The sequence below is a fragment of the Barbus barbus genome (assembly GCF_936440315.1).
Source record: "Barbus barbus genome assembly, chromosome: 7".
Taxonomy (NCBI): Eukaryota; Metazoa; Chordata; class Actinopteri; order Cypriniformes; family Cyprinidae; genus Barbus; species Barbus barbus.
This window is the reverse complement of record NC_136735.1, coordinates 31,260,942-31,286,756: the sequence shown is the minus strand read 5'-3', so window position 1 is coordinate 31,286,756 and position 25,815 is coordinate 31,260,942. Positions and strand designations below refer to the sequence as shown.

The following is a 25,815-nucleotide window of genomic DNA, read 5'->3' as shown; positions in this document are numbered from 1 at the left end:
AAAATAAATTAAAATATTTACAATTTTTAATTTGAATTAATATTTTACAGTATTACTGTATTTTTGTACAAATGAATACAGCCTCGGTGAGCATAAAATTCATAAATTTTTCAATATTCAAAAATCTTACCATTCTTTTGAACAGTTGTATATACTTGCATGTTAACAATTGGTTTGTCACTGCAGTAAACTAAAAATCTGATTTTTTTTTTTAACTTTGACCAGCAATTTCATAGCCTCTCCTATATAGCGTCTATTAAACATTTATATAATTTTTAGATTAAACTTCTGAAGAAAGGACAAAGCCACAAATTGTTACACAAAGTCTACATATTATAGGAATTATGCAGCCACTATTAATAAACCAGACCACAAAGTGGCACTGTTGATCATTCTAAAACATTTTAATCTTCTAATATAAATATTTAAATAGTATTCCTGATGCAAAGCTATTAATGTGGTTTAAAAAAAAAGGTTTCTGCAGAGGGCAACATTTCCACACAACTTTTTCAGTCTTTATTAACTCAAACCACAGAGTAAGGTGCACTAAAAAAACGTGTGCACCAACCCAGGCACTCTATGGCAATGATTATGGGCCTGCGTCCAAACACAGGACAAGACAATCAACAGTGAATTTTCCCTTTTTGGGTTTGAACAAGACGACGATACCAAAAGTCCTATAAATGCTCTGCCCTTTAAACAGTAGGAAAATGTTTACATCCATAAAGCATACTGACATTTATTGTGCTGGGAGAGTGTGAAGAGAGGCCTGATCACGGACAACAAATATCTGAGACACACACACACCCTGCTAAAAAACTGCACAGATCGCAAATGATGCCTCAGGAAAACCGCCAAGAAATGCCCAAATCATTCAGTGCAATTTTAAGTATACATTCCTGTACAAGAGCTCAACAGTGTGAACATTTGCAACTAAAAATAGATGTGTGCAAACTGCAAAATTAATTTAGGAACATATGTTAATCGAATATCTTAATCATCTTAAGGTTTTAAATTTGGGGCCGGAAAGTAGGAATCACGATACAGCCTAATGCGATTATCTTCAAAATATGACTTCATTACATAAATATGTTTTTCCAGGAAGGAAGAACTGCAAACATTATTTAACACATACAGACTTTACTTGTATCAGCACAACAATCTGTTTATAACAATATATAATTATTAAATGCAGTTTGAAGCAAAAAAAAAAATCTTGCATGGTAGTTTTATCCTAAAACTATAAATAACTTTCTGATGTTCTTAAAATATAATTTCTTTTAATTTTGGGTGAAATATAACCTGGAAATTACTTCATGAGAGCAGGCATAGGCAATAGCACATATAGTTTTGTGATAAGTTTTCTATAGTGCGTTATGATTCTCACTTAAAAGTAAAAAAGCATTTAATGAGGAAGACTATAGAGAACACTGTATACACATCAATCATAATCATTTAATGATAAGTGGTTATCGTAGAGAGAGACCATTAGTATAATAATATGAGATCTTAGTACTAGTTGTGTAAAATGAAACAGCTTGACCTAAACATGAAAAAGAGATTTCTCCCTCATCAAACAGAATATAAAATATTTAAATAAATTCATAAATATACTGGAATTGTGCAAATACACAGATCTTAGATTTTATACTGTTGTCAGGTGACCAATAAAGGTATGTTCACACTGACAGTGATTAGCAAAGACTGGAAATTTGTATTCAATTTTCAACGCGACTATAGGCGGCATGAGCTGTTGGCAACTTGGCAATGCGAGTTTATACAAATATGCACTAACAATGCACTCTCATTGGTATTTGCTGCATAGCAAAGTACCAGAAACCACAGTACAATGATTTGCCAACAATGAATTTGCATAAAAACAAATTTACCAGTTGTTAAACACAGAAGAACAGGTCAAACTTATAGCATATCCCAAAAAAACACACAGTACATGCTTCTACGCGATGTGTGCGAGAACTACCACTACAGTGAGACTCAAATTGGCCCGGAGAAGGCAAACCACAGCTACAATCAGTCAAGTTTAAAGTTTGATGCTTTTGGTGTGCATCCAAACACTGCAAAATGGCTGGCTTTAGGGTCAAACTGTTTACAATGGGACGATTATGTCAACTGAGAACATTGTGATAAATTGAGCGCCATTTTCATCTTTACTGCTTCCATCAGCACAAGAAGGTGATTTTTCTCTGCTAATGTTATGGCAGGTAGTTTACACATTTTTAAAACACTCTGCTATAAGTAATCATGTGTCTGGTAAACAGAGGGTGGTACCTTTGGGTTTCCAGATCTGGGGCTTTGAAAACAAAGCATTCTAATTTTAATGTTTCCTTTAGATGATTTTGTGAATTATCTGTGGAAGGGACAGAAATGAAGGGAGGATATGGGATGAGATGGGGTGTGATGCAGATCCCAGGCCATAGAGGGTCCCTGAAGCTGCTACACGTTTGTCCGACATTTAGGAAAGATGGGTCCTCCTTCAAGCCTTCTCTTTCTTACTGCACACAAAAACAAAAAGGGTTGGTCACTTTTGAGGACATGTAAATGTGAAATACTAAGAAAACTGGTTTCATTATAACAGTCTACAAATACCTTGACCATTAAAAATTTTACTTTTACCTGTCCTGCCAGCATTTCTGCTGACCCAACATTGGTTTTTAAGTGTTTTAATGTTTTTAAATAAATAAAATATATATTTTAAGAAGTAAAATATTAATTATTTAGAAAAGACTTTTAAAAGACATTCTTACAAATTCTCAGAAAACCTCTATGCTAGACATTGGGCAATCCTTATTGCATTTATAGAAAGACAGAAATGTAAAAATCGCAATTAAAGGAATAGTTCACTCATTTCAAAGAGTAGTTTTTATAGGATTCAAAATATTTTATTTCAAAAATTATTTTTGGAGCTCAGTCACTTTTATTGAGACATTCTTGTAATTTAAAAAAAAAAAAAAAAAAAAAAAAGACACCAAATTTTAACATTTTGTGTGAACTACTCCTTAAAGAAAAAGCTCTGCATGCACAGCTAGCCGGAGGGCATTTTCTAACATATTTTATAGAGTTGGCATCAGAATACTCTCTTAATGCAGAAGAAAGTAAAGACAAACAAACCGAGAAACAACCAGGTAATGGAGAGAGACCGGTTTTGAATTCACTTTGACAGAGAAAAATGCAGTAGTGAAGACGCTGAACTGGCAGAAGGTATAGCTTGAGGAACAGTACAAAAGTTCAAAAGGATCCAGAGGCTTGAGGGATTGCGAGGAGGCAAGAATGAGAGCCAAAAGACAGCAGGTAGTGCCCAGAGGGAGAGAAGGAGGGCAAGACTCTGTTTACTTGGGTTTCGTTGTGAACTTGAACTTTTTACAGAAGGCTCTTTCCAGCTCAGGGACTGACAGAGTGAATGTGATTGCGCCATCTGAGTCCGACCGAACTACACGTGCTGGAAATACATACATGGCATGAAAACACCAGTACATACACTACCATTAATACTTTTATTCAGTCAGGCAGCAATAAATGGATCAGAAGTGACAACATCCTGTTTAATATAAATGCTGTTCTTTTGAACTTTCAATTCATCAAAGAACCATAAAATTATTAAGTAGAACAAATGCTTTCTACGTTGCCAAAAACAAGTATTTGTTTCTTGAGCAGCAAATCAGCATATTAGACTGATTTCTGACAGATCGTGTGACACTAAAGACTTGTCAATTATAATAATATTTGACAAAATTATTTTTAACAGTATTTTTGACCAAATAAGTGCCAAAAACATTCAAAAATCTCCCACATCCCAAACTGTTAAATGGTAGTTTACCTATTTCAGCAAACCTAGCATACAAACACACAGTTATGCATATTTCAACAAATATACACAATTAACATCAATAAATGTTAATTCTCAAATACACATACAAATACCAAATTCGACTGCATCTTAGTGTGTGTGTTTCTTACCCAGATCATTGTTGTTCATCATGGCATTAGATCCACGCAAGCGTGGGCCCTGCTGGGTGAAGTGGTATCCAAACTTCAGCAGAGTAGTGTTCTTCTCCAATATGTTAGCTATTTCCATTTCAACCTTATTACCTAAAGGCTGGCTCTGTATCACATATAAAAACACACAGGTTATAATAACTCTTTTCATTCTTTCTATTGCTCCTCGAATGATCAGTACAGATAATGGCTCAGACCTCATATGACTTTAGTCTGTGTGTGTGTGTGTGTGTGTGTGTACCTGGTTGTCAATCTTTAGCTCCAGCAGTGTAGTGTTGCTCTTTAATGATTCCACAAGTGCCAGAATTCCAGTTCCAGTAATGAAGTTTGACTCAATGTTTAGACTCTTCAGAGTGGTGTTCAGTTTCAGCATGTCTGCTAGTGCCTGGGAACCAAACAACATTGTACGATGTTTAATATCTACACTACTGTTCAAAAGAACAACTCTCATTTGAAGAACTTTTTTAATACATTTAATGCATTCTTACTGAATAAAAGAGTTCATTTGAAAAAGTCAAATGGTAGAGCAGTAGACAAATAGTGTACTTATGGCACTTTTCCACTGCGTGGTACGGCTCGACACGGCTCAGTTCGTGTTTCCACTGCAGTTTAGTACTGCTTTAGAGTGGGTACCAGGTACCAGGTACTGTACCCAGTGGAAAACCTGCCAACAGTGAGCTGTACTGAACCGTGCCGTACCGTACTATGTAGTGGAAAAGTTGTGTAAATATGTTGTGTAAATCTCAGTACACAACATATTAGACATTTCAGGGAAAAAAAAATGCATTGCAACATTTTTTTGTCTGCATTTTTTATTCAAATCAGCCTAAAAGTAGTACTTTTTTGCCTTAAAATGAATGAAAATGTATCGAAAATGAAAATGCTTAATTGTTATAACAAGGTCACAGCTCCAAAAATTATATATAAAAATAGGCTGCATGCTGCATTTTCTTTTTGAAAAATATGACTTACTTAAAAATATATATTGTGTTTGAAAATATTTGAAAAATCTGAATTTTGAGAATGGCTATGCTTCTTTATGTAACTCACAAAGGCCACAGGATCGTTACTTCTGGTGCCAACGATGCTCAGGCGTTCCACGACTCTGTTCCCTTTGAGAGCTTCAGCATACGCTTTCAAAGTTGGGACTGGAATATTCTACAGACGACAAAAAAAAAAAAAACAGAGAGGACACATAATGGGCGAAACCATCAAAACATATAAAGACACCATGCAACAGAGAGTACAGTAAATAAATGAGTGAAAGTGGCACCTTGATGTTGTTTAGGTTGACCTCAACAAGGTCTGGATCATTTCTCTTGATTTGCTGTAGTGTTTCCTCTACATCTGTGTCATTGGGCTGTTCGTCTGGCACTGGCTTATACTGAGTGCACTGGATTACACCTGTTTATATTATACAACTCTCAATTACAACAAATTATATGGTTCGGTGCCAGATATATAACAAAATACTATATTACATTGTAAAACTCTACACTGTATACATCTATTCACAGTAATTCCAAGCTACACTAACAAATGTATATGACATTGCATTACATTTATTTACATTTTTACATTAATGTAAGGCAAGGCACATGATTTTAACAATTATAGTGACATGTCCTACTGTTTAAGATACAGGAATGCTTTAAAGAAACTAAATATCAAACTAAGATGCATTTATTTTTAAAGAACGATAGCTCAAATCGCAATAATAGCTCAAACTAAGTATAGAAGGTTTAGCATCAATTGTTCGCAGACGTGTTTGACATTCAGGCATGTTTAAAGGAATAGTTCACTCAAAAAAAATTAATTTCTTGAAAATTGACTCACCCTCATGCCACCCAAGATGTAGATGAGTTTGTTTTTTTATCTGAACAGATTTGGAGAAATTTAGCAATACATCACTTGTGAATGGGTGCCGTCAGAATGGAAGTCCAAACTGCTGATAAAAACATCACAATAATCCACAAGTAATCCACATGACTCCAGTCCATCAATTAACATCTTTTGAAGCAAAAAGTTGCATGTTTGTAAAAAAAAAAAACAAATCCAACATTAAGGCATTTTAACTTCAACTGTCACTTCTGGCCAAAATACCAGTACATAAACCATAATAAAGCTTTATCTAGTCAAAAAGTCCATCCCCTGTTGTACTCTCATATGAAAATCCACCAACATATTTTCCCTTGTAAACGGTGCTTGATCTGTGAATATTTCTCTCTTGATTCAGACAAAACAACCTTTTCCACTGGAAACAACAATATAGTGGACTGGTATTTTTAGCCAGAAGCATAAGTTAAAAACATCTTGATGCATTGATTACACATGTTTAGCTTTTCATTAATTGATGGACTGGAGTCATTTGGATTATTTGTGGACTATTGTGATGCTTGTATCAGTTGTTTGAACTTTCATTAATACGGCACCCATTTACTGCAGAGGATCCATTTTTGTCTGGATGAAGAAACAAACTCATCTACATCTTGGAAGGCCAGAATGCAAGTACATTTTCAGCAGATTTTCTTTTTTCAGTAAACTATTCTTTTAAGTGTAATCTATAATTCAATCATAAATGATTATTCAGACAAATATAAAGCATAAAATCAAACAAACACATTACAGGATGACTGAATATTCACTTACTGTTCAAGCCCTGTTTGTTGACGATAGTACTGCTGGCCAGTGCTTCGTAATACTGCTGATTACTCATCAGTGTGTGCATGCCCAAAATGGCTTTTCAAATTTAGAAAGAGGGGAAAAAAGCAGAATAAGTTGAAGATTAAAAGAGGGCCATTTCCTTTATTTTATGTCGGTCAAGTTTTGAAAATTTACAAGTCATATGTAAAATCATGTTTTCCAAGCTACCAACTCAACATCATTCACATTTACCTGACGAACAATATCTCAAGCAGAACAGTAATGCCATCAGATGAACTAGTGCAGAATAAAAAAATGAAATTGTACAGCAAAACATCTGAATAGGGAGTCAAGAGGAAAATGCAATTTATGAGTCTGGCATGTATACTGCATCTGATTGTTGACCCTGGGCCAAAGACAACTGAACTAACATCATTCCCATACGAAGCTCCAATCTGTCTGTGAATATAAGCTGTTCTGACTAAGTCGACTCCTTAAATCCTGCTGTCTTTGAAACATGATCCCATTGTTTTTTTTTTTAAATAGACCTCATTTTAAACGAAACCTCTCCATCATGCTAAATGAGAGCAAGTTAGTGTCTGACAGTTGAGGGGGTTTTTTTTAGCCAGCAGGAAAAACTTTGTTCCCCTTTTTTGGTAGCCATGTGTCTAGCGCACATGGATGAGTCATCATTGTTATGAAAGAAAAAGAGCTCAAACTCGCATATGCAGTTTCAAGAATTGACATGTGCATGGCTGCACACTAGCTCGCCTAAAACAAAAATGAATTATTTACCCTGTTGTTCCAAATCTGTATGGTTTAGTTTTTTTCCCCTATGAAACACAAAACAACTTTGAAGAATGTTGCTGCTCTCAAAAGAGGAAAGAGTCAATTTTGGAAGCAACATGAGGGTAAGTAAATGACAGAATTTTCATTTTTAATAACCCTGAAATAACACTTAAATCATCATGCAGACAACATAATATGCTGAACATGCCATTCAAATACTGAACTAAAGTTTTCTGGAAATGTTAAGAGCGGCAAACAATGTTACAAATAAACCTACTGGAATGATCCGTGGCTTAGAAACGGTGGAGCAGGCGAGTGGACAGAGAAAATGAGGAATGAAGATGTAAAAATGGAGTGGAGAAAACTAAAGGATAGACCAGAGAGAGGCACACGGTGAGATACACACACAGGAAGGGGGAATTAGTCAATGAAATTACAGATGGATTCACTCATTTGAATACGAATTAACATTAAAATTAGTATACAGAAGGTGCTGAATTGAATTGCGTCCTAATACATTTATATTTTAAAATAACATTTATAAAATGGTGTTTTGGAATGGTGTTACATGAATTAAATTGCTAACACTTGCATTGTACCTGCTATATCGCACAATTCTGCATCAGTAGCACTAGAAAGCGCCTCCTCTAGTTCAGGCTCCAGAGTGACATCTTCCAGGATTGGGTCAACAACTTTGGACTTAGGCACCCACGCTTTTCCTACATATGCATATTTACAAACATACAGAGAAGGAAAAAATGCCTTCATTTATAGACTGCCCTACATATGCAGGATCATTTCAACATCAAATTTTGCCCCTAAAACTATTTATTAAATGTGAGTGTTCTTGTTTAATGAGATGTGATACGTGAATAAACTTAAAAAGTTAATATCACTTCATGTGCATCATTTCCAATGCCTATGTGTAATTTCATTGCGTTATGTAAAATGTGTAAAATAGAAACTGTTTGTATTTTGGTTTCATAAAAGAGCTATGTAATTTCCACTATAAAATGTCAGACACAAAGCTGGAAATGACAGTGAAGTGGCAATGTTTATAACTATCAGGATAAAAAGAATCTTTCCTGTGATGTACAGTATATACACTCTCTTTATTTCTCTAAAAGTTCCAAAAGTGCCCATGGTTCTAAATTTAAGTCAATTCTTGCCTCTTTTCTCGCCAGTATAGGGAACAAGATCATCTCGGTCTGGATGTTCTTTGGCCTGTTTTTCCAGGTGAGTGAGAAGGTTATCTCTCTGGAAAGATCCGGTCGGAGCTTTCTTGGTCTGATCCCTTTGTCTGAATCCTGCCGGCAACAGTGCGTTCTGAAAACAATATCATTCATAAACATTAGATCTGTCATCAAAATGTCATAAAAAGCACACAGAATGTAAAATAGTCCAGTACAGTAAAATATAAACTTATTTATATATCTATCTTAATCTTAAGGTAATACCATTACTGTACATGGTACAGGGGCCATTTTCCATCAATTTCCTCTTTGTAACTATTTGATACAGGCTATGGTAGATTAATGAAGCTTGCACTTAACCCAGGTTTTCTCATTTGCACCCACTTACAGAAAAGGCAAATTCCACCACCACCTTAAATACAGAGAGCAATGATAACATTCTTCTAAGACAGGGCCTGTCAGCCACAGAGCAGACGGGGGGGGTTGGGGTGTACATATGTGCATGTTAAATGCAATGACAAAATCCAGAACACACAGCATTTCAGAGAGAACTCGGAGAGAACCGAGCTTTACAGGTCACCTTAGTATGGTTTATTCTTAGTGCAGATAAAACGGAGTAAATGGAGACTCCAATTAATTCTAAAGTGACATTTAAAATGGTTAAAGTTGAGATTTCCACTACAAAATTTACAGCACAATTTAGTGTTTGGGGAAAGGCTCAGCTTTGGTGGGGAATGTTTATTTTTGTTACATAGGAGCAGATTAACTTTTGTTCCAGCACTAGTATTTATGGTAAACTTCTGCAACTCTGGCTGAACAGTTTGGGAGAAGAAATTCTCTTTTCCCTCCTCTCTGTTGCTGGACATTTATCCTACCTCCCTGTCTAAATCTGTCAAGAAGTGCTTAGATGCTGGAGTCAAACCAGATTCCTCAAGAGCAAATATAAAACTGTGGTCTGAGTGAGAAAAAGGGCACTAACAGAGAGAACCACTTCATTCCCTAAAAACACTACACTGCAATACAACAGCGCACACTCCTGTAAAATAACACAGTCCTCTCAAACTGACTTCACCATGATAGTCTAAACTAAGACATGCCAGTGTGATACAACACAGTCCAGACAAAAAAAATAAAACAACAGGAATTAAGTGGTATTCTCAAACAATAATAGCAATGCTCAACACATAATAAACCAGACAAACAAACCAGACTAGGCTGCAACACAGTCGAGTCAAACAAACACAACGATACGTAATAAAAACCCAGTCCAGCCAGACAAACATGACTATGAAACAACACAGTTCAAGCAAACAGTAAAGAATTAAGTGGGCTTCTTAAACAAAAATGTGACACAGTCCACAAACCATTATGTTACTACACAGTAAAGACAAACAACACATTACACATAAAAACCCAGTAAAGTCAAACAACGAACATTGGGAAATAACACAGTCCAGATGAAAAACAAATCCACACTAGGGAACAACAAAGACCAGATAAACAAACCAGACTATGTAGCAACAGTCCAGACAAACAAACACCACTCGGAAACAACACAGTCCAGACAAACAGCCCACATAAAAGGAAAAAACACACTCAGTAAAACATATAGCGTTATACATTAAAAAAATACACAGTCCAGACAAACAAACATCCACACAGTGCAGACAAACAATCAGACTTGGTAGCAACACAGACAAACAAACAAACACCACTCTGTGTAAAATAATGCAGTTCAGTCAAACAAAACTAAAACAACAGCCTGATGAAACTAATCCCACTACAAAACACAGGACATACAATAGGTCTCCCTTAAAAATGTTCACATCTTATAGTTGAGCAATCAAATTTACAGAGCTGAAACAGATCAGGTTTTGTTAAAAAATAAAAATAAAAAAAAAGATTTATTAACCTTTCATATTGTAAAGTATTCTGAGACAAATGAACTGTGTGAGCACATTTATGAATTGCTTTTCATTTTATGGAGCTCTTAAAGTCCAATTTTAGATTTGTTTTAAGTGCACTTACATCAGGATCAAGCTCTTCGAGTTCATCTTCTAGTCTCCTGAGCTCTTCTTCACTGAGCTTCTGCAAGAGCTCATCCTCATCCACATCCCGGTACTTATCCAACTCTTTACGGAACATGGTGAATAAGATAAAATGCAGGAAGGGGACAGAAGACAATAAAAAAGGCAGGAACTCTCGACCCCCCCCAAGCACAAGACCTTGGTAAAGACAAGAGAAACAGATTCATTATTAGGTCTATTCTATATAAAAGGTTCAAAGGATTTGATGCTGAATTATTATGTTCTTCATGATGATCAATAGGTCAAGTCTATGATTTTCCACAGTATTTAAGTGGATTATTCTGGCCAAATTGAAAGCATATGAGTTATGGAGAGCATAGTACAGGTGTACTTCATCACATTAACTGCTAATATTTAACCATATAAAGCACAAATACTTTATGTTTACATCTATGTCTATGATTTACTATTTAAAACCTTTTGAATGTCTCTTTCCCAAATCTTTTGTTTGAAAACTGGACTTATGCTTGCTTTCAGTAAAACACATGCTAAATATATTTTAAAGAAATATCTACAGTATGATCTTAAACATTAGAGTCATTTATTAAACTACATCTACACGAAACGAAAACTAGTCAAACTGAAGGCTGGCATCTGTTCTTCTCATCTCCATTGTCCTTGATGAATCCAACAGACAAGGACAATGACCAGCAAACTCCAACATACTATATAATGCTAATTTATTATTAACACACTGCCTTGACTTGGAGCCTCTGGTTTAGGTTTCCTGAATCAATAAACTAGTTATTATATACACAATTCTAGTTCCTCACACAAATTACTTTTTCACTACAGTTAATAAAAGTGCAATTAATGATACTTGAATAAAAGTGTGTTGATTCTGACTAGGAGAGAAAAAAAAAGATAAAACATAGGCTACTGTAGAAAATATATCATACATTCAATACCTCAAGCCAAAATTATTAATCAAATAAAGACTAGCTTATTTTCTCCGAGTTTCATCAGTCCTGTTAATATACTTATTTGTATGTTTCATGGCTATGCAATGCTGAGGAAATCAAAGCGTGTTAGTACCGGAGCGCCTATCTTTCTCACTTACTTCAGACAGCGCTTATCCCACACTATATATAGCGCATGTGACAGCTGAATACTTTGACCAGATATGGTTCCTTCTCGGAGCCGCTAATTCACACACATGTGCTGCTGCTGCCTCAAGCAATGTATTCTCAATCCAAGGTTCATAGAAGAACAGCGTTTGACACGGCGGAGAAAAGTACAAATATTAAAAGCAGTTACTGCTACTGTCTTCTTTCAGCAAGTCCAGTAGTGGGTTGCGATCAAAGAGTACTTTCCACAAACCGGGAGTAGCGCAGAACATAGCCCCGCCCACCGCGCAGACCTGCCAATCAAATGACGCCAAACCTCAAGCCCACCAATCAGAGAATTGCATGGGTCACAAAACTCACGGCTACATTTTTCCCGATATCAAGTTGCAAAGACAAATGACAGTCACCCAAGTGTCTCTTCTTGTTGTCTTTTTAATTCTCCGAACCAAATGTTAACTTGGAAATAAAACAAACCTGAGCATTTGAAAGCAAATGTTCTTTTACAATTAGGCCATTTTCTGATTAGAAAACACACAATAAGACTGCAAACAAACCAGTGCAAAAATCAATAACAGTATAAACACTACAAGCAGTGGTGTCTCACACAATACACACATAAAAATCAAATTACTTAGACAAATGGCCCTATTGTAAAGACACAGAAAGGAAGGTTGCACAGGTATTAACGAGTTAATTTTGGGAATGGCATATTATTAGAAGTATTATTTATCATAACAGCAAAAACAAGTAAAGAAATCCCTTTTCTATGGCACGCAGAACGATAACTGAAACAATTCTTGACCATGCATGAGTAAAATGACCCACCAAACACATCTAGAGTTAATGCTCTTGAATTCTAGATTTCTTTAAAGCTCAGTTTCAGCATGGTTCTAGGAAAGGGAAGTTGTGACAGTCTCAAGCTGCTCTGTTGATCTCATCTAAAAACTCCACCATAATGTTGTGGATCCAGATGTCATTGTCCTCCAGTGTGGTGTCCACTAGGTAGACAGAGATTTTGCGCTCCCAGGGCCATTCCCCCTCCTCAACCGACTCGATCTGAGCCACCAGCGGCTTCTTCTCAACATGGTTCCGGAACACCATAGAAGCTTCCTCAGCCCAGACCCCTTGCTTGACACCTGAAAACAAACATTTCACATGCAAATCAGAAGCATCTACAGATACTGATCCGTTTTGAGGAATTTTGCAATGGGGCTGGGTGATGCATCAGATATTTACAATATATTTGATACTTTGGTTGACGACATAAAACAGACTCAGTATTGTGAATTTTTTTTTTTTTTTACTTTTTTTTCTAACATTTATATTTGGTTGTTAAACATACTGATGACTATGCAAGCAAAAAATTGTCATGATTAGTTTCAAATAAAAACTGATTTTTATTTGAAATCACTGATTCTACAATCACATCACTGATTCTGTGTGGTAATTATTAGCAAAAAAAAAAAAAAAAAAACTCCAGTGAAATATTAATATTTGTTACTTTTAATCTGCTCTACTGGTGTATACATAAAGTAAAATATTATTTCTTGTGTTAAGTAAAAAAGGCTACTTTTGCTAGATTTTTACTGTACTTCCATTTTTACTCTACTTGCCAACAGGCATTTTGCTGAAATATATGGCTATTCTAAGAGACAAATAACCCTTTCAGAGCAAAGATGTATATCAAATATTAGTAAAAGGATGACAGATAATCAAGATTAAATAATTTGTTTTAATTCCATTTGGCTTCTCTCTTACCAGCCAGCTGAGCAAAAATTCCCTGGAACGGCAACTGTCTGAACTCATCAATGAGTGGCTGGAGCTGGGAATAGTTGATCAACTCGTACTTCCCATAATCCAACTCATACACAGAGACCAAGCCATTGGCTAAGACGCCCTTTACCAAAACACGATGCCAACTATAAATAAAAAGAGGTTATAAGACAAAGGGAGAATGAAGAAAAAAAGGCAGAAAATGATTTATTGCACAGAAGGGTGAGGAAGCATACTCCTCAAATGCCACTTATATCTCACTTGTTATCGATCTTGGCAGCGTAGACATTATTCTTCTGGATGTTGATTTGGGTTACTTCCTGTTTGTTGTAGAACAGGATCATTTCTCCCATCAGCACCACCAGCTTGTACAGATCCTGCCACGGTTGCAGCACAAAGTGCCCGGGGTGGCATGCAACCGACACAAACACATCCATGTTTTGCCCAACCACTGGTAAGTCCAGCCGAGGGGGCAGTGTGAGGGCATTAGACTGTGCAGGAGCTGTATGGGGGCTGTCCCCTGCCTCAGGCAGGATAGGTTCAGAAACCCTGGTGATCTTGCTGAAGTGGATATCCCGCTGCCAGAATGGACAAGAGGCAAGCTGATGGTTAACACTGCTCTGAAGGTCCTGGGCTCCATTACCAGCGAAAAGGTAGATATGCACAGTCCTGGTCTCATCAAGCTTCACTATCTAAACAACAAACATGCCAACAAATGGAAAATTTAGAGCAAGAAAGTCAAAAATGAAAATACATTTTTCAGTTAACAATAACTGAATATGCAAGACCTTCATGCAACTGGGGACTTCGTTGAGGACCGTCTCTCTCAACCACAGAACAGCTTCAGGAGGCCAAACACTCCCATCTGCATTCAATTCCTCCAAAATACACTTTATAGCCTACAGAGCCAGAAACATTTACTTTCATTCATAAAACAGACTAATGCAATGCTGCAAAGTAAACATGGTCCAAAAACACTCACTACATGCAAAAAGAGTTATTAGTCAAACACAAGGGGAAAAAAGTCACTGCTTGATTCATGATGCAACTGAAACAAGTGACCTGCACACTTGTGGCAAGCGATGAGCATGAATGGAAACAAATATGCAAGAAACTGACCGAGGCATCTATGCATGTACCTGAGGTGGTATGGTGATGAGCTCTTTGAGGTAGATTGGTGGGATCTCTCTGAGCTCACTAACCTCCAGAGAAGCAGGAAGTCCCAGATCCAAAAACAGGATGTCCAACACTTGACTGCCATGAAGGTTAATGATCTATACACAGATGCAACACACATTCATGTAAGCAATGAAAATATGAATGGCTTTATTTGTCTAGAATGACTGAGGTAAATTTGTGTAAAATAAAAAAAAATGAAAAATGTCTGAACTAGTGCTGTCAAACGATTAATCGCATCCAAAATAAAAGTTTGTTTACATAATGTGTACACTGTATATTATTGTATATATAAATACAAACACATGCATGTGTATATTTAAGAAAAATGTTGTTTATTAAATATAATATAAAATATAAGAATATGAATGTATAAATGTATATACATTAAAATATTTCCAAAATATATACTGTATGTTTGTGTATTTATATATACACATAATAAATATACGCAGTACACGTACATAATTATGTAAACAAAAACTTTTATATTGGACGCGATTAATTGTTTGACAGCACTAGTCTGAACAATGAAAAAAATGGCTGAACAATGAATTTTAATCAGAAGACTTAGAGTGCAAACCATCCTTTTAGGTCTGAACTATGGAATTAACTTGAAAAATATGGGTGTTCATACTTGGGTACATTCTTACAGGAACCAATTCAAACCTTAAAACAATCTTTCCATTTATCAGAAGACACATTTCCACTGTTTTTGACCATTCCTTGTGATAATTATGACAGTTATTTTGATTAACAAACAAAAAATACATATCACATAATCACACTGTGAAATACATCTGCAAAATTCCAATACTAATATTAACTTCTAACATTAACATTCTTCATTTTCAAGTTAAACAGTTAAGCTTATTTTGGTGGAAAACCACACGAAGCCCTTAAAGCTTCTCAATTGTTGTCAGCAGGTAGAAAAATGCTTCCCAATACAAATCTAGCAAAATAGGTTTCACACTCTTGAGTTTAAAATGCACATTATAAGTGACCAACTCCAGAACCGAGAACTGTGAACCGAGCCTCTGAACATCATATCAAGAGGAGCACGTGTAAATTAACACAGTGCCACGCTTCACTCTAATTTGATATTCAGCATTATTTCAATATATTGTGCAGCCCCAATTGTCACTGAACAAATGCCGGTTTAAATGTGTGGATGAAGGGATAGAGTAGACAGTCTTCTCACCTCTGCTCTTGCCCATTTGCCTTTGTATTTAGCTAGGCACACTTTCCCGCAGAACGGTTTGGACACCAACAGCTCCCATGTTAACTTAGAAACACATAAGAGACATTTAATGCTCTGGCAATCATTTACACCTCCTAACAGAAGCCTAAAAAAACTGAACTGAACTATTTTACCTGAGAGATGAAGTGTGCTTCAATCTTGTCCATGATGTCTTTGAGTTTGGCTTGACCTCGAGAAGGCAACTGACAGTAAATACTGCCATCAGAGCACACATTTGTCACGCATACATTTGTGTACACGCTGTTCACCTGAATAAATGGAGGAGAGGGGCATTATTATTTATTCATTTTGTAATTATAAAAATTATTTTCTGAAAATGTGCAGCAATTGAATATTCATGCGATTTTATATAATTCTGATAGACCTGCAGAGGATTCTCCATTGACTTATCCTGCAGGGCTTTCAAGCATACAGCATTCACATTCACATCCTCGTTCTCAGAAGTGTCATACAGCACAATAATCGGTGTGTCCTCTCGCTCCAAAATCTCAACCACTAGTGTTCGGCCAACAGCTAATGACTCTAGAGTCTTCAGAACTACTCCATCTGTACTGAACAGCTCCAAACCTAACATTCAAGACCGTGAAAGTGAACACAAAATTACATCACATATTACTCTCACACATATGGAAGCTTACTTTCACCACAACCTAAAAACATAAAAAGGTGATCGCGACTTTCTCTCTCACAATTCAGACTCCTCATAATTCTAAGTTTAAATCTCACATTTTAGTTTTTTCTGTTATGGAATAAAAAATTAACAGTTTAAGTTTCCATACTCACATATGCACAAAAGTCACTGATGAATATTACCTGCAAGTTGGCACGTGGTTGCCTGGAAGGGAAGAGTCAGGAACTGATCCCTCAGTTGTAGTATCTTCTTCCTGCTGACTACCTCAAAGAACCCGTGATCCACACAGTACACCTACGAAAAGGGAAAAGTATGAATTACATCTAATGCAAGATGACTTTGTCTAATACACAGACTCTGATACCTTCACAGTGTCCTCTGTGACCAGGTGGACCTGAGCTCTCAGTACTGCATCTTCCTCTATGGCAACTGCCACCAGTTGTCCAATTTTTGGGGAGAGAAGACAAAGTCCAGCTCCAACTGTATTATAGAATTGTAGCATGGTCTCCTCCAACACCTCCAGAGCTTTAGAGTAGCCTTCCCCAACAAACCTGAAAAATAAGTAACCATCATGAATCCACAACCTTAAATAATCCAAATGATACAGAACTGGAGAGGAATCTTGTATCTAGTAAAATATTGGTTTTGTGAGCTCTACCTGAGAACAATATTGTCTGTGCTGCTGACCTCCATCACCAAAACGGAAAGGAACTCTGTTGTTGGGATCATCAGAGGAGGTACACGTGGGTTCCCAGTGTAGAGCAAAACCAGCGGTGGTGGGCGAGGACGAGGCTGTGTCTGCACCTGGCATGGAAGTGCATACAGTATGGCTCTCTTTCGATTGTCTGGCATGGGGTACTCAACCATACATGTATCCGCCAACAGAGACAGATCCTCCAGCACATACTGTGGAAACACGCACCTGAGAGACAAGACAGGAAAAAAAAAAAAAAACTTTCACTGGGAAAAATAAGCACTGCGGTACTCTCTCATACATTATAGTACAAATTGACAGCTAGAAATGATCGAAAGCATGTCTGTCAAAAGCATGTCATGTTTTTAAAGAAATTAGTACTTTTATTCAATAAAGATGCATTAAATTGGTCAAAAGTGATAGAGGTCAAAAGTACCCAAAGGCCTCCTGGAAAAGTTGTGGAAGTGCATGAGCCCACAGGCCATGGCTGTATTTATTGAGCAGCTGCCGCAGCTTCTGCTTGGTCTCTGGAGTGAGAGGCTGGTGAGAAGGTGGAGTGGAAGGAGGGGTGATGGGTGAGTGAGGGTGAGCTTTGGGTGTTTCAGGGAGATTGAAATCCAGCTTGGTGGAATTGGGCGACGTTGGGCTTAAAGGTGGCTGGGATTTCTGGGCTGTAGGAGGAATGTTAATGGCAAGAGTTCTGAAGATGTGGGTAGTTTGCTGGGCAGGTGTTGACTGTTTTGCGTTAGGAGACTGCTTGCATGGAGCTACAGCAGTGCTTGGTTTTGGGGCAGGTTCCACAACAGGATACACCAGACGGTCAACTATGTTATTGCTGCCTGGCTTTTCAACCTAAGGAGATAATTGAAAAAGAAAACGTAAAGCACCATATACCATATAAGCCAAGAACTTTATAACAAAGGAATAGTTCACCGAAAAGTGTAAATTGTAATAATTCATTCATCCTGTTTAGTTCTTCTCCATAAAATGATGGTTTATAGTGACCACAGCCCACCATATAAAGACATTATATATTATTGAGTCAGCATGAGTGTATAAAAAACATTGTTATTTGAGTAATATTTACGTACTATTAAGTACTGTATATAAAATCATCTTTTATTATTTTTATTTTCAGTTTTCATTTTGATTAAATTTATCGTTTTGTGAATGAATCATTTTGTCATTTGTGACCCTGGACCTTAAGTAGCATAGGTATATTTGTAGCAATTGCCAAAAATACACTGTATGGGTCAAAATTATAATAATTGTTTTATTCTTTTATGCCAAAAATCATTAGGATATTAATGTTCCATGAAGATATTTTGTAAATTTCCTACCGTAAATATATTAAAACTTCATTTTTGATTAGTAATATACATGGCTAAGAACTTCATTTGGACAGATTTAAAGGCAATTTTCTCAATATTATTTTTTTTTTGCACCCTCAGATTCCAGATTTTCAAAATGTTTGTATCTCGGCTAAATATTGTCCCATCCTAACAAACCATACATCAATGGAAAGCTTATTTATTCAGCTTATTTTTAATTTATTTAAAATTTATAAATTTATTCTGCTTTCAGGTATACATTTATAGTGTTCAATTTTTATTATGACTGGTTTTGTGGTCCAGGGTCACATTTTTTCTTCTTCTTTATATTCAGTATTTATTTAGTTTTGATTTATTTTAATTTCAGTTTTATTTTTTGTTTAGCTTGAGTTTTCATTAATTTCCAGTTAGTAATTTTATAGTCTCAGCCTCAGACGTCACGACGCCCACGGACTGTTGGCTAAACGTCTGATGCATATGGCACACTTTTCTGGAAACACTTCAGGAATGTCGAAGTCGTCATCTGACTGGTTGAATTAAACCGGATTTCCGGGAGACGCGAGTGTCGCGTTTATTTTCGGTCCGCCGGGAAACCGGATGCCGTGGCGCCAAACCCCTTCACGAAAGAAGAACGCCATCGTGCTTACAAATGTGACGACGAATGCTTATCAGGGTCAATAAACGCTGGATTTTCAAAAGTATGTGAAATATTTAAAGTTTGCAGCATAGAATCTTTAAAATACATCCGAGAGTTTCACACACCGGTTTGTTATTGTGGCGACATTTCCACGCCCCGAAACGTGATGCTAAATGAAATTAACTGTGATTGGTTGTTTGGCATGTCGGTCAAACGGCCTCATGGGCGGGCCTTGGCCAATGAAAGCTACAATACATTCCAGACCTTCAGCCATCAGTCTGAGATCTGGCTACGTGAGACTAGTCATTTTAGTGCTCAACATTTCTCCCTCTTTTTAAAGGGGTGGTTGATTGCGATTTCACTTTTTTAAAGTTAGTTAGCGTGTAATGTTGCTGTCAATCGGGCTCAAATTGCTAAGCAATATAGACGACACCATTGTTTACAATACAATCAGAGCACATGCCGCTGAGCTGAGGGGCGGGATGTTTAGACGCACACTAGAGGCGGTTTAGCTAATCACAACACACTGGACCATCTACACACAACCAATCTGAGCCCATCGCTTAATGATCAGTGCGTTTATCAAAGAAGGGAAGGAGCCGTGTGGAATAAAGGTAAATTATGTGAAAAATAATGTGTTTTTTTTTTTTAAACGAAGTATGAACACATGTTAGACTGCACCAGAGGTGGGTAGTAACGAGTTACATTTACTTCGTTACATTTACTTGAGTACATTTTTTGGGTAACTAATACTTTTAGAGTATATTTTAAAATGGGTACTTTTACTCTTACTCAAGTATATTTTTAGAGAAAAAACGGTACTTTTACTTCGTTACTGTGGGCGACTCTCCTCTCGTTACTGTATCTTAATGCAATACAAGTTAAAAATGCTTCAGTTTATTCCAAACGCGCCGTCTACTTTTCTCTGGGCAATGAACGATGCCCGTTCGCGAATGATTCATTCTTTTGAGTCGATTCTGTTTAAAGGCTTTATCTAACCAGTGAATCGGTTCGTGAATCCGTTTGAATGATTTGTTCAGTTCCCTTCAGTCTCTGAAGCGGTTCTCACTCAGATAACAGAGAGTTTATGAACATCAAGAGCGCTGAAGACGTGGCTTTGGATCTACAGTCAGTTGAAAGCAAATCTGCAAAGGCTTGTTTGCTAGAGCTATATAAAGATCTTTTATTAGATGAACACCGCGTGTGCTGTCTACTGTTCCACAGGTATAGGCCACGATACCACTATGACATTACCAGTTTGTTGTACATGTACCTTACATTAAATACAATGTATCATTTATACATTAAATAAGCTGTCACAGAGTATGAAATGAACACTCGCGTAACTCGCGTTAGCTCTGCGCAGCGGCGCGCGGCCTGTTCTAGACACAATTAATATTCATATTTTTACAATATTTACCCTTGCAAAAATATAGGCTACATTTGTTTACATTTTGCAGAACAGAAGATCCGTCAATATACATTTGTTTCGTTATGTTCAGAGCAGTCATGTGAGGTGTTTTCAGAGGTTTCAGTGGCAGAGGTTATAGGATAATACATAATTAATTTACTTTAAAATATAATTTAATTCAGTGATGCAAATCAGAATTTTCATCAGCTGTTACTCCAGTTTTCGGAGTCATATGATCCTTCAGAAATCATTATAATATATCGATTTATTACCAGTGTTGGAAACAGTTTTGCTGCTTAATATTTTTTGGAACCTGTGACATTTTGTTCAGTATTCTTTGATGAATAGAAAGCTAAAAAGAGCAGCACTGATAATAAATCAACATGATTTCTGACGGATTATGTGACTCTGAAGACTGGGGTAAAAGCTGATGAAAATTCTGATCTGCATCACTGAAATAAATTACATTAAAATATATATATATATTTTGAATGGCTGTGTGTGTGTGTGTGTGTGTGTATACACATACACATTACATAAATGTAATCTATATATCTAAATAAAAATAGACTATATTCAGTACCTATATGATCCAAAGTAACTAGTAACTAACTACTTGAGTAGTTTTTTATCCAATACTTTTTTACTCTTACTCAAGTAACTATTCAGACGATTACTTTTACTTTTACTTGAGTAAATATTTCTAGAAGTACTTTTACTTTTACTTGAGTACAGTTTTTGGGTACTCTACCCACCTCTGGACTGCACCCCATAAACACAATCAAGCCTAGAAAAAAAAACTGTCAACCACCCCTTTAAGTTTTTTCATATAATATATAAATTTATTCAAGTTTTATTTTAACTAACAAAAAAGTTTTAGTAGATTTAGTTATTGATAACACTGATCAAGATCTTATTTAAATTTGAGCAGATAGGTTGATTAATTTTAGTAGTCAGCATGTGTTTGTGTATTTTATTTCTCTCACAGTGCAGATGTGCGTCCATGTCTCCACTTCTTTGTGCATATGGAGCTCTTCCTGGAACATATTCTTATAGAGCTGAGGGATTTTTGACAGCCAGACTCCACTGCAGTACTTCTGCAAAAGCTGTTTAATTCGACCCTGAACCACCTCAACATCAGCACTGTTTACAGGCTTTTGCGGAGCTAAAGAAACAACACACAATCAAATACCAAACTCAAGTTGACTGAATATCAAAAACAGAGATAACAAAATGAGTACATCCTGAAAGAAAACAGAGTGCTGCAGTGATGATTTTTTTTAAGGCCAACCCAAAAGTTAGCATCACCTTGTTTCCCTCGACAAAAAGCCAATTTGGCTTCTGGATTATTGCAACAACAAAAAAATATGCTCTGTGACAAATAAATATAATCACCAGAAGTAGGGTATATGCAAACTAAACTACAGATCCATGACTTTCCAGCTTTTAGGACTCATTCCTTCAGCACTCATTCCTTTATCATCACTTGCAAGGCAGAAAATAGTTTAAGCATTAGATTTAGTAATAAGTTTATTTTTCAGGCTACGGTTTAAACAACATATTATATCTGATCCAACTTTGCAATTGTCATGAGGACAAGCTGAAGGACAGGAAAAACAAAGATTTTTTAAATGGCACAGATTTACCTGGTGTCCCACTGGTCTTATAAGGCTGAGTCTTTATCTCCGTATTGACCTTGCTGGGTGAAAATGTTTTCCCCTCTAACCTAAAATCACATACAGTGTAAGTGTTGGGATGAATGTATTGAGAATGTTTTGTCTCACGTCACTCACCCTGGGGACTTCCTGTTGAGTTGCCGAGTAGGAACTCGGGAGGAGGGGAGATCAGTACTATAAATCTGCCGCTGGTTAGGGTAAAAACTAGACTTGGATGCAGAGCTTCGAGCAGGATGAGTCATGTGGCCCGGTTGCCGCAGAGACAAGCGAGGTTTGACTGCGAAGACCAAAACAGTTAAACCATATCAATAAACAACCACATACCTCGAATGGGCTGCATAACAGAGTGCAGGATGGTAAACAGTTCGTAGAAATAGCATGTAATTGTGACTGACTGGCACAGATATACTTAGCACACATATACAGACAAGCTTGGTGGGCTAAAGTACAGCAATAAAACCTTTCATAAGGACCATTATAGGCATGTAGACTAATGTGGTTAAAAGGTGACGTGTGTTAAAATATACTTCAAAAAGACAACTAAAAACCATTTTAATTTTTTGTCACTACCAAGAATATCTAAAAACCGGTTTGTACCTCACACAATTTAAGCTCAAGTTCATTTTAAAATGTACACTGTTGATTTGCTAATTGCAGAATAATATAAGTTACATTTATATATATATATATTAATTTAGCACATGTTTTTCTTCTAAACTAACCATGAAAATGATGTGATATCAGTCAAACAGTAGCTCTTTCACTCTGGATTTTTGTTTGTGTGTGTTTGTGCACGTTACCGTTATGTGAAAACAGAGATGAAGACTTCGCTCTCATTTGAAAGTTCAGTAATTTAGAGCAGCCCGACTTCTTTACATTCTTCTGCCGGGCGACCAGCTGTGCGATGTGTGCCGTCTCCTCACACACACCAGCAAAACACGTGACCTACAAACATACAAATAAAGTCCATCATATTATTGCTTGGTGCTGGCATGATGGTAAACAGAGTAATCAAAAACTTGACTGTGATTACATGTTTTAATTTACTTTTAAAAAATTTTAAAGGACCTTTGCACTTTTTTGCACTATTTAGTGACCTCTGAGTAATAAATGATATAAGCCTTTTTGGACTGTTTGGATGAGTGTGGCTCTCCTTTGTCTATAAACTTTTGTATTTTTTGGATCTATTGGACTTTTGGACAAGTGTTTGGCGCTACTACCTTCTCTATTTGTTGATATATATTATGCTACAAATACATAGAATACTACACAATATTATCTACCAAAACATATGAAGGTTTGTGGTGCATCACCAGATTAACTGAAAACATCACCTCTCCAGCACTGGAGCGTTCAAGCCGCACCACACCAGGAATGCTGCGCAAAAAACTCTCTAGACTGCCGTGTCCAAACTTCCGGTAAGGGATCACCTCTCCTGTCAGAGCCCGATAATCTCCCTGCAGACGGGTCATGGCCACACCGTGCTTACTGCTCTGAAGAACAGCTCGCAGCATCTTCTTCACCAACTCCACGTCACTCATCCTGCACTCAAACACAAAGTCAATCTAATGAAGACACATAACAGACACCATTTTTGTAAATTACTGAGCTGTCAAACTATACAGCATTTTGGGCATCACAGACACATTCAGACTCCGAGTAAAAGCCACCCAAAAATGCTTTGAAGGTTTATAGCTAGTTATAATTATTAGGGCTGGGTATTGTGACCAATTCTGCGATTCGATTCGATTCTTATTTCTATGGTTTCGATTCGATATCGATTAGCTATCAATATTTCATTTAAAATGTTAGTTTTGCAGACATGGGATCCATATTTTGATATAAATGCTGGTAACTGAAACTCTCCTACTTAAGTTTATTACTGAAATACACATCTACATTAATAATAGGGTGCACACAGTTGTTGTTTTTTTAGTGGAGCAATTCGAAAGATGTTGACACCTTCAGGACGAGAGGTGAATATTCATATCCTCTTACGTGAAGCACGCGCATTAAGAATCGATTCGGGGATTTCCCGAATCGATATCGTTGCGTTAAACTGAAGATCGATTAAAATCGGAGAATCGATATTTTTTACCCAGCCCTAATAATTATGGTAATTACTTAATGTTTAGAGCTAATATAACAACAAAGTGCCCAAAATGTACAAAAAGTCAAGAGTTAATCCCAATGCCATCACATCACGTTTCATAAAGGAAATATCACATTATGTTCAGGTCAAATATAGTAACCATAGTAAAACTTCCTGATATTAAAAAGTAATTTTTTCTCATGAACCTTAAATAATGATTGCACACGTTGTTGTTATTGTGGGTTTTCACTTTTTGTCCTTTGTAATATATGAAAATAGCATAAATACACATATGTGATCCTGGACCACAGAACCGGTTATAAGTAGCACAGGTATATTTGAAACAATAGCCAACAATACAGGGTCATATGGGTAAAAATGATAAATTTTTCTTTTATGCCAAAAATCACTAGGATATTAAGTAAATAAAGATCATGTTCCATAAAGATGTTTTGTAAATGTCCTACCATAAACATATCAAAACTTAATTTTTGATAAGTAATATGCATTGCTAAGAACTGCATTTGGACAAATTTAAAGGTGATTTTCTCAATATATATATAGATTTTTTTTGCACCCTCAGATTCCAGATTTTCAAATAGTTGTATCTCAGATAAATATGATCCTATCCTAGCAACCCATATATCAATGGAAAGCTTATTTATTCAGCTTTCAGATTATATAATCATCAAGGGTAAACCTATAAAATAGATAAAACAATTAAAATAAAAAAGGGTTTCTAAATCTAGATATAAACCTTTATGACTGATTTTGTGGTCCAGGGTCACATATTACATTAAAACAAGTTGTCATGTATTCTACTTGAAAGATTTTACATCTGAGATGAACTTGTTTCTCGGTTGATGCTTGTTAAATGTGTTATCCTTGACTTTTCTCCATCCTACATTGTCTCAAAAACGCAGCCTACAATGTTTAACATTTTAAAGCTGGACTATCAGTAAAAATAACCGTACATTTATGGAAAACGTGAGCATTTAATAACTCAAATATCAGGAAGAAGACAGGCGGGAAGACTGGAAGGCTAAACTTCATCTCAGACAGTCACGTTAATTAACTAGCTAAACAAACGACATAATTGATTTAACTTAATTATTCTGTTTGTTTTGGCTTGTAAATACATATCTCATTCCTAAATCATAAAAAAATCTCCAAAATATTATCAATCGAAGTTTTGATAACAAAACTCACCTGAATGTCTTATTTTGTCTAATTTAGCCGTAATATCGCGTGCGCGTGCGCTTGCTATCACTCATCTACGTCATACGTCATCGGAAAAAGGACTGAGGTCAAATGTCAGACAGAAATAAAATAAAATAAAA

At 36.3% G+C, this 25,815-nt stretch overlaps 2 protein-coding genes across 3 annotated transcripts; both read right to left on the bottom strand.

The window, feature by feature from the left end:
* Nucleotides 1-4: 4 nt before the first annotated feature.
* On the bottom strand, nucleotides 5-12,048 carry tmod1 (tropomodulin 1). 2 transcript variants are annotated; one of them, XM_079422128.1, is made up of 11 exons: nucleotides 11,787-12,026; nucleotides 10,668-10,864; nucleotides 8,616-8,772; nucleotides 8,046-8,165; nucleotides 6,664-6,753; nucleotides 5,288-5,418; nucleotides 5,065-5,172; nucleotides 4,256-4,399; nucleotides 3,976-4,120; nucleotides 3,352-3,457; nucleotides 5-2,513 (listed from the first exon to the last, which is right to left on the bottom strand). In XM_079422128.1, exons 2-11 carry the CDS (start codon nucleotides 10,782-10,784, stop codon nucleotides 2,495-2,497), a joined length of 1,137 nt encoding a protein of 378 aa, XP_079278254.1. In that variant the 5' UTR covers nucleotides 10,785-10,864; nucleotides 11,787-12,026; the 3' UTR covers nucleotides 5-2,494. The 2 variants fall into 2 exon arrangements, with proteins under 2 accessions (XP_079278254.1, XP_079278255.1); XM_079422129.1 differs by lacking the exon at nucleotides 3,352-3,457 and having other exon boundaries at nucleotides 497-2,513; nucleotides 11,787-12,048.
* A 158-nt stretch (nucleotides 12,049-12,206) lies between these two features.
* tdrd7a (tudor domain containing 7 a) lies at nucleotides 12,207-25,763 on the bottom strand. The gene is made up of 18 exons (XM_079420928.1): nucleotides 25,685-25,763; nucleotides 23,718-23,925; nucleotides 23,184-23,328; nucleotides 22,501-22,660; nucleotides 22,354-22,433; nucleotides 21,694-21,872; nucleotides 17,765-18,180; nucleotides 17,293-17,556; nucleotides 16,999-17,185; nucleotides 16,817-16,928; nucleotides 16,368-16,570; nucleotides 16,117-16,251; nucleotides 15,944-16,027; nucleotides 14,706-14,840; nucleotides 14,355-14,465; nucleotides 13,828-14,258; nucleotides 13,552-13,712; nucleotides 12,207-12,929 (listed from the first exon to the last, which is right to left on the bottom strand). The coding sequence occupies exons 2-18, from the start codon at nucleotides 23,922-23,924 to the stop codon at nucleotides 12,709-12,711; spliced, it is 3,231 nt and encodes a 1,076-aa protein (XP_079277054.1). The 5' UTR covers nucleotide 23,925; nucleotides 25,685-25,763; the 3' UTR covers nucleotides 12,207-12,708.
* Nucleotides 25,764-25,815: the final 52 nt, after the last annotated feature.

Excerpts from the sequence above, each read along its gene's own strand:
- tmod1 (XM_079422128.1), bottom strand. The coding sequence starts at position 10,784 with ATGTTCCGTAAAGAGTTGGATAAGTACCGGGATGTGGATGAGGATGAG. Across the intron at positions 5,419-6,663 it reads CAACAAACAGGGCTTGAACA|GTGTAATCCAGTGCACTCAG; the intron begins GTAAGTGAATAT and ends TAATATAAACAG. Across the intron at positions 3,458-3,975 it reads GATGAACAACAATGATCTGG|CACGTGTAGTTCGGTCGGAC; the intron begins GTAAGAAACACA and ends ATGTATTTCCAG.
- tdrd7a (XM_079420928.1), bottom strand. The coding sequence starts at position 23,924 with ATGAGTGACGTGGAGTTGGTGAAGAAGATGCTGCGAGCTGTTCTTCAG. Across the intron at positions 18,181-21,693 it reads CATGGACGCACATCTGCACT|GTTGAAAAGCCAGGCAGCAA; the intron begins GTGAGAGAAATA and ends TTATCTCCTTAG. Across the intron at positions 12,930-13,551 it reads AATTTTTGCTCAGCTGGCTG|GTGTCAAGCAAGGGGTCTGG; the intron begins GTAAGAGAGAAG and ends GTTTGTTTTCAG.